Here is a 16,939-nt window from a genome sequence, read left to right on the forward strand (position 1 = left end):
GGGCCACATGCCTCACCACCAACTATGGGCCACCCGGGCTTGCCGGATCTAGGCCATGCCGTTGATATACCCATAAAGTATACCCACAACATTTACTGTTCTTCGCAAACAAACATCATCATCCACACAATACGTTTAATCCTTTGTTTACAGCAAGCCGGTGAGATTGAAAACCTCACTATTACGTTGGGGCAAAGTACTGTGATTGTGTTGTGCAGGTTCCACGTTGGCGCCGGAATCCCTGGTGTTGTGCCGCACTACACTCCGCCACCGTCAACCTTCAACGTGCTTCTTGGCTCCTACTGGTTCGATAATCTTGGTTTCTTACTGAGGGAAAACTTACTGCTGTGCGCATCACACCTTCCTCTTGGGGTTCCCAACGGACGTGTCAACTACGCGCATCACGTATCCACGAGCTTCAAAACACCCGTGGCAAGGAATTGTCGGGTATCCAGATCACAGCGTATTTCCTTAGGATTAGAGTGCAGCCTTTACAAGGTCGCAAAAATCCCCTTTGGATGTATGCTGGCGAAGAAGATGCCGACCGGCTCTCCAAAGACCTTCCTGTAAAGGACTTGGAGAAGCTTATCCGAAGAATTTCGTCACTCAGCAAGAAAGATGCTATTCCATCCTCTTGCCGCGTGGAGACATATAGTGGCACCAACGCCCTCCCCGAGGTGATTTTTGTTTGACTATTATTTTGTCCTCTCAACTTTTTTAATATTTGTCGACTACTATCTTGCTGACATCCCTTGCGTAACTTCTTGTCGACATACCTTGTCCTTGTAGAATCATCCAGTTCTAGCTTCTCTTCCTCCTCTTCCTGAAGGTGGGGAAGTCGAAGAACGGGTTGTTGTCACCGACGACAACCAGGGTACTTCTCGCCCTGAGAGTGAAATCGCGGGTTCTCACAAATCCGCGGTTTCCTCTGAAAGAGAAGTTGATTCTGAGGCTACCGAGTCCGCACACTCCCTTCCCTCAACTGTTTCTCCAAGGAACAAGAGAAAAAGGTACGAAGTTGCCGATTCCGGCACCTCCAAAGCCGGCGCACCTCCCGCCGAAGAAGTTGTTCCCGATGAAGAAAGGACAACTTTCAACCCTTATAAAGATGCACTTGTCAGCTCGTAAGTTCTTGTTGCTTTTTGTTGTTTGCTCCCGATATTTTGTCCGTGTTGTTTCTTATATTGTCGCCTTATTTGTTGTAGTGGTGACGAGGATGAAAATCCACCTATTGACGCGACTGCTCGAACGAGTACGTCTCGTACTTTAGTTGTCTCCGAAGCTCAACCTGATGGGGATGAAACCTCTCCTCCTCAGCAAGATACAGAGCACCCGACTCCAGTTGCGAGCCCCCGTGCCTCTTCACCAAAGAGAGCTAGGGTCGAGCCAGTCAAGGAGCCTACCCTGTTAATTGGTAGTTCGACGACTCCTTCGATGGATGATGTAAGTTTTCCCTTCTTTTATGTTCCGAACATTTCAATACTTTCGACTCTCCTGTGGTTTTTTCTTGTTGCTGTCGAACTTTCGCTTCCTATATTGATTTCTCTTTCTCTGATTTTCTTTCCAGCCTTTGATGAAGGAATTTATCCGTCTCGGTACCCAATTCATCGGGTACCGTGACCATGCTAAGAAGCTTGAAGGTACTATTTTCCTGCCTCTTCTGCTGAATAGACTCCCCTTCATTATTTTTGTCATGACATTTTACTGTCGTTTGGTTTGCCAGACACTCTTGCGGAAGCTAACAAACGTGCTGATGCTCTTGCTCTTAAGTTGGAGCAAAGCGAAAAAGCTCGTAAGAAAGCTGAATCAGATGCTGCCGCTGTCGAAGATACTAGTGGAATTTCCTGAGGGCGCCGACCAGCCAACAAGCAGAGATAGATCGACTGAACATATAGCCCCACCGCCCCTCAGGAAATTCCGCTACACAAAGACCACGAGCCACACGCAGCATCAACACCTTTCCGCAGACCCAAGACAACACCTCCAAGAAGAACATGATGCTCAACCCGGTGGTGTTGGTAGGTCAAAAGACCGTTAGTACGTCAAGAAAACAAGACGCTCCTCCTGCCAAGGTTCATGCACTAGCCAACACATCGAAAAGGTTGAACTGATAAAAAGTTCTAGTGCAATCCACTTATAAATATATCAACACCCCCTCTTACGTGTGGTCAGAGAGGCCAAGGCCAACACGTGAATAGAAGAAGAGTACATGCATGAATGAATGTATAGGGGGGGCAATAGCCATTTTAGGATAAATTGCGAAAGTAAGGAATCGATCTCGAGGCAATGGGCTCTGAGATCATGTTGGGAATAAGAAACTATCATTCACACGGGGGGGCAAAGGCCAATACATATAAATGTGTGTCAATGTGTAGACATGAAAATGGATCTATACATCGCTAACACCGCCCCACCCTCAAACTCATGATGGATCAACAACACTGAGCTTGTCGAGAAAGTACCCATGTTGCACTCTAGTTTGTGCCTTCGTGAAGAAATCGCCAACTGTAACTCGGATGGCACATATTGAAGAGCGACAAACTGGTCTTCCACAATAGTGCGCACGAAGAGGCATCAACACCTATGTGCTTAGTGAGCTCATGCTTCACTGGCTCACGCGCAATGCTGTGGGCACATGTAGTGTCTGACTAGAGAGGATTCGTACGAGAGCTCCTATCCAAGGTCGTACCCCCGCTCCAAAACCAACTCCTACCCCTGCTCATACCAAAGCTCCTATCCAAGGTCGTACTCCTGCTCCTATCCCGACTCGTAATAGGGATACACGCTCCTAAAAAGGTCGTACCCCCGCTCCTACTAGGGCGACACACTCCACAAAAGTTCCCGCTGTTTTGCCGTCCAAGCCTGAAACAAAGCCCGCCAAAAGGTTTAAGATAAAAGTTTCCACAAAAAGTTCGAAGAAGCTGCTTGAAACAAAAGACCATGCGCAAATGGATGGAGAAGAGCTGGCATCTTTTTTTTTTGGCTCGGGCCGTGAGCTGCCGTTTGCCCTGATAGTCAAGAATTACAGTCATAGAGATGAAATTTTAGACGATGTGCCCGCGGGCAGTACTACTGAGGACCACTATGGCCTTCTTGTATTAGTTTTGGTGAAGTATGACAACAATAATTTTAATTAACCTGAATCGGAGCAAGCCTCTACATTCCGGATTCATAGTTACGTTCAAACATGAACACTTACTCCATGATAATGAAAACTTTTTCCAAGTCATTTGGAAAGGTTTGTACCTCTTGATAAACCTTCCAGAGATGAATGCCAGCATAGTAAGAAGCTACGCGTTGTGAATATATAATTGATATAGATGCATTAATATGTACGATAGTAGCTATGTAGCTTTGCTATTCTCATACATTTTGTTTACGTACGTTCAGTTTTACTAGACTCAAAAAATATAACATCAACACAGATCTCGTCGACCCTCAAATGGCTTCGCGGCAGTCAATAGATTCCAACAAGAGCGTCCTCGAGAACTACATCACCCATGTGATGGATCTGGCTGAAGATAAGAAGTTAATCCTACGAGTCTTTAATAAATGGTAAACTAGCTACTGATGCATCTTGTTTCATGAAATTGCTCGGGTTTACGCAACTAACTTATTCAAATTTTAGCTTTCACTAGATTCTTATTTGTATCTCAACATTGGATGGCAACGTCATAATGAGGAGAGAAATTTGAGGATGTGAAGAAACTTATTGACAGGTGAGTGTTCTTTCATATCATCCATATTATTTACATAATTTAAGAATTTTATGGCATTTATATTGTTTAGATCATTTACCGCATTTCACTCGAGGGGTAAAAATGAGGAGAAGATCGGTTAAACGTCGCTACCCATCGCATTTTTCTCCCGGTTAGTTTTACTAGCACTTATACTAGTGAGACTAAATTTATTGTATGGATAACGTACGAAAGTAATTAATATGATCTATGTCTCAGTGCCACTAGCAGCATACTGGATCCATCTTATGTGACTTTTATGTTGCCTATCATATGGATCTTATAATGGGCAATATGGTAAACCATGACAAATTTAATTGGTATGCAAACATCTTATATTTCCATACTTTGTACCTACTAGTTAAGATGCCCGTGCGTTGCCACGGGGAAGCAAGACGTGGAGAAAGGCGATTTGATTTTTTTAGGGTTTGCATACCCCACAATCATAATATATGCTAGTGTATTTATAGTTTCCAAATACTCCACATTATACAACTAAACAATATACTCCACCTTATATAACAACATATTCTCCTCTACCTAACCATCCAAGTGTTCTATTTGTCCCTTTTTACCTTTGCATCCCATCATGCATGTATCTCCTCTAGCATGCATCTAGAGACTTCACGCTAGTTAGTCTTCTGTGCATAAGACAACCAACAAAACTTTTGTTGTGTAAGGTTTTGTTTATCCTAAATCAATTTGCTTAACGATTTAGTCAAAGTTGTCATGCCTGTACCTCATAGAAGAACCATGGTGGTGCAATACCACATACGAACCATAGAGCCAAGGAAATATGAAAAGATAACTACAAAATAAAACAATGTAGTAATTTGGTTAATGCATACATCAGAGTGGAATTAGAGATGAAGAAGCTACAAATTTGGATTAAATTATTCTAGTTCCAACTTCCATAACATGACTTCATGTTCAAACTCGATATATTTTTTAAAGATAAGCTAGCACTCCTGGTATATTATAGGGTATATGAGACCCTAGGGCATAGGCTAAAATATGACGAAAGATAAAATAAACCTCAAAAATAATTACTTATTTGAACTTCTTCATAGTTATGTGAATAACTGCAGAATTAGAGCAAATCAGCGGTAAATGAACAATTAAAGCTAGCTAAACATACAACATTCAATAGCTCAAGCTTAAGAAAGAAAAGAGTAAATTACTGTAGGAACAAAAGTATACATAATGTAAAATCTCCATGTAGATCATCAAACATAGTAAACGGTAAATACGTGTAAAATTGAAGGAAATAACTCCATTAATTTTGAGAATGACAACTTTCTTCCGATGTGCGGATAACCAACTATTTTCCTAACGAACAATATGCTATTTTCCTAACGAACAATATGTTCTAGAACATCATTTGACCACAGTTTCACTTACATATTTCCCTGCATAGCATCACATCACTTACACCCTAATCCTCTGATCTTCAAAATTTCATTGATACCTTCTTTAATCTCGCGACCCTTGATGCTTCTTGTACTCTTGAATCTATTAGGAATAGCTGAACATCGTACCATAACAAACTTAATGCATAAAATACACAAATCTGTTGTGAAATCACTTTTATACTGGATCTAGAAATTAGAGCTCAATGTATTTTTTAATAATAGGAAATACATAATAAGTGCCCAAGGAATTAAACATTTCTCTAGCTCACAAAATCATCACTGGCAAAGAGCACTGCAAAATTCTGAATATAACATAATAAGCGCTGACATTTACTACATAATGCAGATTGGACTTTCAATAAAAAGGCAGAGCTTTAGTTCATATCATTTAACTACCTTCACAGGAACCTTCTTAGATTGTTTATCACTGTAATATCGAGTTGTTTGTCTGGAACCTCTTCATCCTTATTTATTAGCCCATGGATTATCTGCGTGCTTAGTGAATTAGATCAACAAATTATACCACAAAACTCAGTGAAGTATTCTGCAGACCAAAAATCGATTTAAAGAACAAAGATGCCAATAAATGGACAGATGAGTTTAAAAGGCAATCGTGTAGCATCCCCTTAAGGCTGAAAAAGAGCACGACACGGCGAGGGATCGGATATGAGCAGTCCATGTCATAAGATGAATGCAGAATAACATACCATTAGAACAAGTAGCCTTTGTTGAAATTACAACCCTCATCAGGCACTGCGACATACCCGCATTTAATTAATGTACATACCAAAGTTTATTCAATTCATATGTTTAGCAACAAGCACAACTATGATATGAAAATTATTGCATTATATATTTCCTTTATCAAGAAAAGAAAACTATTGCATTAGCCAATTAAAAATTATATAATGTCAAAGATCTAAAAAAATCAAAGCATAATGTAAAACAGAAGACAAAATAAAAGAATGTAATGGCATCTCAGAACTCGTTGGAGCTCTGCTATTCCTGTTAGCTGATTATTTTTCGAAACTTTGATGCACAGTACAATAAAATATCACACCACTGTTATTATGATCATCAATAAATTTCAATTGTAAGCCTTAAAATCACAAATCCAGAGTTACACCCCACAATGAGGCAAGGCTAGCATTACGTTGTTTTCTTATGTACTAAGCTTTTTCAAATACATCATATATCTAAAAGTTGTAGATACTTCATGCCAATTTTCATGTTATAGGAACAATTTTGTTTACAAAAATTGTGCAGATATCAAGTTAAGATGGTAGAAATTCCTAAATAACTTTGATGTCTCCTTGAGACCGCCCAACTCCGTTATATCTTTGGCCAAACAATTATCAGTGTTTCCGATATTGACCAGCATCGAGCACTGGTGTTTCCGATATGACAAATGGTTGCAATAGGTAGACCAAGTATAAACACAATAGGCAGTGCATAGAAAAAATAAGCTGAAAAGGAGGCTTTTGCGATGTGCAAATAAGTATATTTTCAATGTTGTGATTTAAATACCCACGTCTGACATATCTAATTGGTTAGTACCCAAAAGTTTCAAGAGAAAACAAGTGAATCTTTGCTATTTCATCAAGACACCAGCTTGTGTCTTCGGATCTCCTGGATTATATCAACGGAAACTCAACAAAAGTTGTTTCTTTGTTGTATCTTCCAAACCAAATAAGGGTGACCCAAGTAGAAATGATAGCTAAAAAAGACACATCTGAATGGAACAAAAAGAAAATGCAAAGAAACCTGACCTACTGGAACCAGGTGTAGTTCTGTTTGGATCCAGAATAACCAAATTTCAGACAATACATCAACAACTGATGCCAAATAATCAATGTTTCAAAAAGTTAGCCTACAACAACCTACAGAGATTCATCTTTCTCGGGAGTGGTGTTTTGGAACATGGGTGCATATGCTCCCTATATTTTGAAATGCATCTTACGCACATTTTAAATTTTAAAAAAATTGAAACAAAAAATTCGTACGTACACCTTCACGTGCTACGCGCTCACGAAGTCGTTTCATAAAAAATCGACTTATCATGTGACGTGTGTAAAAAAGACAAAATTCAGTGCTAAAAATAATGGTTTTCACAAGATAAAGTTTCTCCTTTTTATATAGACCACAAAAAATATTGGTTTTCCGTGAAACTTGACGAATGTACATACATTATGGAGATGTACATGTAGAATTTTTTGTCCAAATTTTTCGACATTTTAAAATATGCTTTTTTGGTAGAGGGATCATACGCACCCGGGAGACGAATTGAATTTCCGATCTTTCTCCATCTATTGTTGAACATAACATACAAGGTCAACCATGCAGTAAATATGACATGACTATATGAGAGATCTACTACAGTATGGCACTTCAATAATATTTATTTGAGAATATTTGAATAAGTGTGATGCACATGGAGAATTTGAGTTGTTTTGGCAACTATATAGTCATACACTACAACAACATGTGGACCTATGCATCAACTAAATATACTACAGTACTTCCAGTGGACTCCAAATTAGAATGGTAGATAAGAAAAAGTATGTAAGAGGATACAGATCAGCTTATATTTACCTTGCTACATTGCAAAGCAATATAGTGTGTTTCCACATCACAGACTAAAGCCCGGGTCAATGAAAATTCCTGGAGGTATATCATCATGGTCATGGTTGGCGTGATTAATTTTCAGTAGAAGCTGTCGAATTGAGCGGAATCAGTGGCGAGGGATCCTGGATGTTTAAAAGAATGCATCCTCCAGAACAATATATGGAAGCACATCAGATTGCTTTCACAAGCAAGGATGTGCAAAATGCCTTTGCAGTACAGCGACATCCATTCACTACACAACTGTACAGGTAATAAAGCACCTACACAGTTTATCAAAGCATCTCCGAGAAATTGAAAGATAGAAACAGGTCAAAAAAGTAGTAGAAAAGGTATCAAATGGTTAATTGATTTTTCCAGAAATGCTAAGAATTTACATGAGAAATTTTTTATGCAGTCGTGAGCTAGTTTAAGAGTACGACCAGTCATGAGCTAGTTCAGGAGTAGGAACTAATTCTTCTATGAGTCCCATAGCCATAGCTTCAACTATGTTATGTGAGTCCCATAGCCATAGCTTCAACTATGTTATGTGAGTCCCATAGCCATAGCTTCAACTATGTTATAATGATGTAGTACATGATGGAAACCTCCCTAACCTTAATCCATTCAAGAAACTATCCTCCTTTTTACAGACCAATCTTGCAATTATGCATATTTCTCTAACTCATTGTGCCACTCGATCCACACCCTTAATTCACTGGCCTCAGTGGCTGGCACTCTCCTTACATAGGTGCTAAACATAAGTTTCAGAATGCAAGACGCAGTATAAAAGAACAATTGTTGGGCATTTCATTTTATTGGTAAACCTCGCCAAACTGAATATCACTAATTAAAAGAAGGAATATATTCCTTTAGTTATTCACATCAAAAGTATATTTTCAAGAGAAAGGAGTCCTTGACTAACCTCAACGTAATAAACAGGCTCCATAAGACGGGGATTAGCCATCAGGCAAGGCTGAGTAGACAACCCGGCGGGCTCTAGGATTATTTGATCACCACCACGGTGCAATGGTTCTGGAGTGATTGCATTTATTCATTAAAGATCTTGAACTTCACGCTCCTAATTGGTTCATCACATAAGGAACCTTCTCTAGCACCCCACTGAAACCTGTGGTTAGGGCAATAAATAAAATGGCTCTGACAAAGATTCTGAATGAATTTTGGACCAACAGAACAACAGAGTACCCTACTCTTGGACAATATATGACTGCATTCAGCAAGTTCTTATCTACCTCTACCGAAATAGTCATACAGTATAATGTTAGGTTCCTCTATGTCAAAGTAAGATATGTTCAGTCCACAAAATGGTGAGATTATGTAATGCTGATGAAACTATAAACTGTTGATCTGGTGGGACTTTTGTGGCATATGAGTACATGACCTACTCATCATCAATTGCAAACACGTAATCAGTAGGCTGGTGGGAATCATACAACTCTAATAGACAGATTAGAGAACCCAACCAATAATTAGTAGGCTTCCATCACATGACGGCGGGGAGCCCAACTGCTGAGAACTCTACCACAACCACGCCTGTTGTTTATCTCGTCGCGCTCTCCCCGATGTTCACCACCTACTGCGGCTGCGCTCATGTTGGAACAATCATTACTTTAGAGTTGCAATAAGACAATTATATTGCAATAAACAATAGACGGATGATATTTCAGAGAGCTATTGTCTTGCAAAATAGGTCGAAAGATACTTGAAATCTATTTGAAACTACTAACATCATCCTTCTGGTGATTAATGCCATGATCGTTCTTATTTCTTTTAGCTCCTTCTGCTGAGCTTTGGTCAGCATGCCAATCATCACCACCAAGAGGACCCTACCACCACCTCCACGCACCGATGCGCAACGAGCGTAGTCAGCTTCTTGTGCCCGTGCCCTTCGTCCGTGAAATCTGTACAAATTGAGACATGCTAGGATGGGATTATTTCTTCAGAAACTGAACCTAATTGAACAACTTTTCTAAGCCTTGATGAACATCCAGTTATCACCATTTCAACCCAACAGCGAGCAATGAGTCGCATGATAGAAACAACAGCAACATTTTCCGGAAATTTATAGGCTTTCTGGACTGGGTTGTCACCCTAATTGATCGTGTTAATTTCAGTTAAGCAAAACACCTACTTTTCATGTATGACTGGCTTCGTTTTCTTGTTGCTCCAAGTGTATATGGCAGGAGCTATGTTGTTTAAACTGTTTACAAAATGAAAGTCATTTTCATGTGATAATTGGCCATGCGCTAGGTTAGTAATCTCAAACTAACAAATAAAAAAGAATCTACAAGGAAACAGAGAGAATCAAAAGGTGAGGAAACATTTATAGAGGTTAAATAATGCTTTCAAACAGATTAGAGCAGTTTTATTCTAGTTCAAAATCGACATGAACGAACAAACGAATGGATTCCTTTAGATTGGATTCTCTATTTGCACGTCATGATCAGGTCCGTATCAAAACAAAGGTGCCTAGAAATTAAACCACTATTACAAGCAGGGACCCTAACCTAGGCTCTGAACTGCAACCTCATGTGAGCCAACTTCATTCATATGTATAGCCCTGCCTAGCCACAATATTACGAAGCTCAGCTAAACAATTATGGATAATACAGTAACAAAACAAAATATAAAAATGGGGTGGTCAAAGATCAAATGTGGTGCTATAGTACTATATAGAAACAAACCTCTGACAGGACTAATCTAGTATAGATCTTGCAGTCTAATTAAGAGGAGGAGGAGAGATGCAAGCTACCTCGGGTCTGCCGCTTGCCAAAGATGACTCTTGGCAGCAGATGGGGGGTTCTATGCGGCCGACCGGCCGTTCATCTCGGATAGATCTAGCTGTTGCCCTCCCTCTTCAAGGATTAGACACAGAGGAGATGTGTGTTGATCTTTGGACATGATAATGGTGGCTTGGGAGCAGCCTGTCCTTCAGCTCCTCCGTCACTGTGCTTTGATCCGGCCACCGTCGTTGCTACCTTTGTTGTCTTCATCACGCCCCTTCGCCCATCGATCTGGCGGCCCGGGCCATCGATCTGATCCTCAGGCAGGTCGCCGAGCAAGAACAAGCCATCCACTCATGGTAGACGATGTGGCGGCGTCCTAGGGCTCGAGCGGCGGTGTGGGAAAGTTGGCGGTTGGGTTGGGCGGGGCGGCGTGTGCAGATGGGAGACAGGGAGAGGGACGCCGGGCGGTGTGCGGTCGTGGGTGGGAATGAAGGGATGGTTTTGACGAAGCGGTTTTTTCGGGAGGCACGGTTTGCGGGACGACGAAGGTACGACCAAAATCTTGACGTATTGGAGGGCTAGGCAGAATAAGGAACATGTTCCTCCTTTTTAAGTAGTGTAGATTTTGATCTTACGCTTTTATTACCTAGCATCCTGGCTTCGGCGTATCTCAGCTCCTGTCGCATAAGCCACTTGAAAAGCTATGCAGTGCTCGTCTTTGGTACAAAACGTGCTTAAAGAGGAAGGAGAGTTCCACACTACTGCTTGAGATGTTGCAAATATGAAACTGTCTATGCTATATAGTTAGAAAAATGTCTTTATTCTTTGAAAACTTCCAAATAGTCGATAGTGCTTTCTACAACTGTAAATTACCATGCTATTGTGTGGTGGACATTTTGCGAGCTGTGTATGTGTATATATTTTTATATGTGGTTCCCGTTGAGATCGAGTAAAGAGTGATGATTCTATGCAATATTGAGTATGTCTATGTATGTTGTTGCTCCTATGCACATACACTCCCACGCCAGCTGGAATGAGCTGACGTTCGCAAAAAAAAATAGGCAACGGTAATGGCAGCGTGCACAAAGCGAACATACCCCCATAATGTAATGTAGCGAGCAGGTCCACACGTGAGTAGTAATCCGTGTGCTAGTAGCGTGCCAGCCAGCTTACTACCATTGCAGCTAATGGCAGCGTGTTGGACGGGCTCGCAACTAGTGTACCCCGTGCCGGATGGGCACACGATTGGTAGCATATACCACTGGGGAGCCCGCAACTGGTAGATAAATTTCACACTTAACTAGTAGGTTTTTCGCTGCAAATCTGTAACTTAACATGTACTCCGTATAGGATATGGTACTGTTCATGGGTATAAAATAATAAAAATATTGTTGTACTCTGCTTATATAGTTATGGTACCTGCGGGTACATCTACCCGTAGGTATGATGCAGTCGTATGAGGTCGTAAGCTCGAGCCAACCCCTCCACTTTTTTTACACTACTATGTATATATTGGATCAATTGCTTCTCAAACAAAGTTGATCCTAAAAAAAAAACTACTCGGTCATCAAAAAAAAGATACCTCCTACTTATCTAGACTTTGGCGTTCAAGTGCAAAATTTTCAAATAAATATAGATTTTTGTTCTGTTAGACTATTTTGCGAGGGAGCTTCAGAAACTCGGTTACCGGGCGGTAAGAGGATTTAGCAACAGATAGCCAAATCCTGAGAACATACCTTGACAAGTTGTGTGATGTTTTGGAACATGGGAGCATATGCTCCCTATATTTTGAAATACATCTTACACATATTTTAAATTTCAAAAAAATTGAAACAAAAAATTCGCACGTACATCTTCACGTGCTACGCGCTCACAAAGTCGTTTCATAAAAAATGAACTTATCATGTGACGTGTGTAAAAGAGACAAAATTCAGTGCTGAAAACTATGCTTTTCACTGGATAAGTTTTCTCTTTTTTACATAGGCCACAAAAAATAATATTTTTTCGTGAAACTTGACGCATACACATATATTATGGAGATGTACATGTAGAATTTTTTATCAGATTTTTCCACACTTCGAAATATGTTTTGTTGGTAGAGGGAGCATACGCACCCGGGAGCCGAATTGAATTTCCGCCTTGACAATGCATTCTTAATATACAACGTACTTGCGAAAGGGAAGAAGTGCAAGCCCGAATCCAGGCATTAAGGTGCAACGTACATTTGCGAAGGTTTCTTTAGAAAAAGGAGAAGTCGAACCAGTCAAAGTCATCATCACAATCGAACTTCAAGGTCTTGATCCGGGCGAATTTCGCCCGCAGGACCTGCTCGTCTTGCTCTTGCATCCCATAGCAATCCGTAACCGTAAGATCTTCCAGGAGAGGACAATTCTCAAGGACAGCGGTTAGTCCTCCCAAGGTGAGGCCAACGTTGTTAAGTTCAAGGGAACGAAGCTCCTTCAGAGATGATTCTCTTATAAAACTAGCGAGACTTGCACTGAAGACATTGCCGCAGCACACAAGCCGAAGAGTGGTTAGTGAGGGTGACCTGCAGAAAAAATGACGATCTTCTCACAAAAGCGGAACAATGAATAAATGTCTACAGTTAGCGCTAGCATGCTATTGATTAACAAAATTTAGAACTGCAAGCAAGCGACGAAGGAAAACACACCTTTCCAGGATGTACTGCATGAGCTCGTCGGTGACAAACGTCCTCCCGGCAAACTCCCGAAGCTGCCCATCGGAACGGTCGACGGCTGCCTTAGCCATGGCGCACAAGTCAGCATGTTCCTTCTCGTCGAACCTTAACATGATTCTGTGGTACCCCATGTCCACGACACGCCACACGTCTGGCACCTTGGCGGCTTGGAGCCAGGAGCGGCACACGAGGCCAGCGCCCCTGAGGACGTCGACGGCGTTGAGCCTGACGAAGACGAAGGCAAGCACGTCGAGGGGCAGCAGAGACCAGTCCCTGGTTGGCGGCTCCTCCGGCGCGGATGGCCGCGGCGCAGCAGCGTCCATCTCCTGCGATTTGGAAACCCAAAACAGCCCGACCGTACGTCCCACGTATGTGAACTTTATATATCTCAAAGGTTGGTGATTGTTGCGTCGCCTCGTTAACGAGTCAGAATCGAATTGATTCGCAAGAAAAAAAAGAGTCAGAATCGAATCGATCCAAAACAATCATCAATTAATCGATCCGATTAAAATGTGGATTCGTATATTGCTAAGCGATACAGAGTCAGAATAATCAATCCGAATAATCAGTTGATCCGATTACAACATCGAGTCGTGCGGGGAAGGAGATCACCAAAGACTTTTTAAAGGAAAATGCTTGTCATCCGCCAACCGATTCAACACGCAAAAGGTCGGTCGTTTGGGTCAGCACGCTGCCTCGTGTGATGTTTAGAGTATTTTCACCCACGTTCCCAAAGCATGCTCAAATGGCGTTGGATCGACCGTTTGGCGTGTATTTTTTTCGTGCCGTATTTGGGGGACGCGATAGCCCACAAACTTGTTTTTACATTAAACTACTTTCTTGCATTTTCATTTAATAGAGATGAGGAACATTACACAAACTAATACATAATTGGGAACATGATTTTACACAAACTAACACATAGTTTGGAACATGGTTTACAAACTAATACATAGTTAAAACATTGCAAAATGAGGAAACCTTACTATAGTTGGCCTCACAAATTTGTATGTTCGCTGCCAAAAAGAACACTCTCAGGCGCACTCAGTCACTCATACTGAAAAATCCAGTTGGTAATGATAAGGAGAACTCTGCCGAACCCCCGGGGATCACGTGCTCCGTTCCTTCGCCTCCTGCATCCAACACGTGTCCCGCGGGGCCCACCCTATCTTCTCCCTCAATGCACGACACCTTCTCTTCCCATCCCCATCTCTCTCCTCCGACCTGCTCGTGCTCCTGGCCGCCCCAACGACCTGCTCGCGCTCCTGGCTGCCGGCGGTCGTCCTCCTCTGCTCCGATACCTTCCTCCTCACGATGTTTTCGTTGTACTCCGTGGCGGCGGCGCGTCCTGCTCCGCTCCGACCTCCTCGCACCGACATAATCCACATCTAACACAAAACTAATACATAATTGGGGACATGGTTTTACACAAACTAACACATAGTTTGAAACATGGTTTACACAAACTAATACATAGTTAAAACATTGCAAAATGAGGAAAGAACACTCTCGGGCACACTCAGTCACCAAACTAAAAATTCAGCTGGTAATGATAGTCATGTTGGTTCTATGCAGGGAGAACATACAGAAACCTCCGTAACCATTTTTGCTGTGAAGAAAGAACAATCATCGTCCTCTTTGTAATCGTCGTGGTAGTGACGGTGGCAGGACGTGTCGTCGAACACCTTCACGCTCATCTCTCGTCGCCTTGGTAGGAATGTCAGGACGCAACCGGCTTGGAGGTCGTGGAAGCGTGCGAACTTCTCCCAGCCGGTGTGGAGGTACATCTTGTTGTGCCCGTTGAAAAACACGTTCACCGGCCACCGGCAGAAGCCGCAGCCAGCCTCCCACAGCTACAGCGCGGCCGGCTCGTTGCCGAAGATGAACTCGGTGAACTTGTCCGACAACCTCTGTATGCCGAGTGGGTCGCCATTGAGAACGACGATGAATTCGAACTCCCACTCCCCCTCGAAAGACGACGATGTCGCAGGCGACGGCGACCGTGCATGCCTTACTGCTCCAGCATGGCCACGGCTGCGACCTCGGCCTCGACTCTACCAGCTATGGAATGGCCCTCGACTCTTGAGATAGTGGTGGCTAGGGTTGGGGAGAAAGGCGCTAGGATTTGTCTGTGAGGGACGATGCGAGAGCGCCCCTCTTTATAAGCCGGAAGGAGGCGAGTGAGCGGTGGAGCTCATTAATGTCGGCACGGAGAGCTAGGCGCGACGAGACGCATCACTGCGCCTCTACGAAAACTGCACCGTCGCTGCGCGTCAATAACTTCCGTCGCGAGGTAGGCGATGGTTAGGTTAAATTTTTATGTGTCAATGATGCATCGGGTCCGCCACTCCCTGCCTCGCTTCTCGCTGTGTCCGACGTGCCCGGAGCGTCCCCACCGGGGACGAGCTCGGGGCGCCGAACACCGTATTGGGCCGCGTCGGACGGAACGGACCTTTGGGGGCGTGCGACTGGAAACGAAAAAATGTCCGGCGTCCCAAAATCCTTTGGGAGACGCTTTGGGGAACGTTTTGGGATGTTTTTCGAGGTTGTCAAAAAAATCGAGGTTGATTGCCAAGGATGTAGAAGTGGGATAAGTGTGATGCGTGTCATTGACTTTCATTCTAGACTCTAGTATCTCTTTTTCCTTCTTAATAAATCCAAGTTTGATTATCCCACTTATCCTATTTGCACATCCCTACAAATTGCTGTCTAGTTTGTTGCCTTCCATGCAGAAAGAACGGACAGATAGAGTAGCAGAGACAATTGTCCCATAAACTACAACCCGATCCTTACATCAAGCATCATAATAAAAAATGACAAGTTAGCATGGCTTTTATATGATATCTCAGTTTGCTTTAACCTTCACTTAGTTGGATTACGTTCGTTGCACCACCTAAAAGTTGAAGTGAAAACTAGGAAAATGTAATAATCATTAGGACTATAAGATATATCCTCCTAATCATATCTTGTTTAGGGGGGCTCGTACACATCGATTGTGAAAGAAGCAGTTGTTAGGTCTGCTCATAGAACGGACAGGAAAAATAAATAAACCCGTAAAACACAAACTTATATAGATGATTACCATCTTACATCATGGGGCATTCTGCTGAACTGCCGGGCCTGGAAAATTTTCAGCTGCAGAAAAGCTAGTTGGTATTACAAGATCGTTCCCATGGTAAGTCTGGCCAGTTTATGCACTATTGATGTTGGCATTGCCCCCGCCCATGACCTGTACCAAGCGAGCAGGCGACAAAGGTGACATCAGATGCGTCGGCAAACGATTGTCCAGGTTTGAGTGCAGCAACATCAGCTACTGGTCCAGTAGGGCGCAGCTAAAACAGGTCCCCAGCTTCAGTCGCGGCACATCTAAGCCAGATCTTGCTCGCGGCCTGCATTCTGATCCTGCACACTGATCATGGATTCTGCTCCTGCTAAGACTCTGGCTGCGGCTACGTGACCAACTCCTGCCGCGTGACCAGCTTCTGCTTCTACTATCCAGGCTTCTGCTATCACTTCTTCTGTCATAGCCCGCTCCTGCCTGACACTTGTCACCAAATCCTCGACAATCATCCTATCTTCCACATCCATCTGAGACAAAACGATCATGTAGGCCTCAGCAGATGTAACATCATTAGTAGAGTGTTTGGTTCCTGCCACAGGCTGACAACACTAAACTACCTTAGCTTCTTTGCTTACTCTTGGCTCATTCATCATAGACCCAACCTTTTTATTTTTTGACAAAGT

At 42.6% G+C, this 16,939-nt stretch overlaps 1 protein-coding gene across 1 annotated transcript; it reads right to left on the reverse strand.

Moving 5' to 3' along the window:
• Positions 1–12,735: 12,735 nt before the first annotated feature.
• On the reverse strand, positions 12,736–13,518 carry LOC127346693 (putative F-box/LRR-repeat protein 23). The gene is made up of 2 exons (XM_051372970.1): positions 13,169–13,518; positions 12,736–13,045 (listed from the first exon to the last, which is right to left on the reverse strand). The coding sequence occupies exons 1-2, from the start codon at positions 13,516–13,518 to the stop codon at positions 12,736–12,738; spliced, it is 660 nt and encodes a 219-aa protein (XP_051228930.1).
• Positions 13,519–16,939: the final 3,421 nt, after the last annotated feature.

Source organism: Lolium perenne, chromosome 4 (assembly GCF_019359855.2).
Source record: "Lolium perenne isolate Kyuss_39 chromosome 4, Kyuss_2.0, whole genome shotgun sequence".
Lineage (NCBI taxonomy): Eukaryota > Viridiplantae > Streptophyta > Magnoliopsida > Poales > Poaceae > Lolium > Lolium perenne.

Coding starts and splice junctions, on each gene's coding strand:
- LOC127346693 (XM_051372970.1), bottom strand. CDS start 13,518: ATGGACGCTGCTGCGCCGCGGCCATCCGCGCCGGAGGAGCCGCCAACC. Junction 13,046..13,168: donor ATGCAGTACATCCTGGAAAG/GTGTGTTTTCCT, acceptor TTTTTTCTGCAG/GTCACCCTCACTAACCACTC.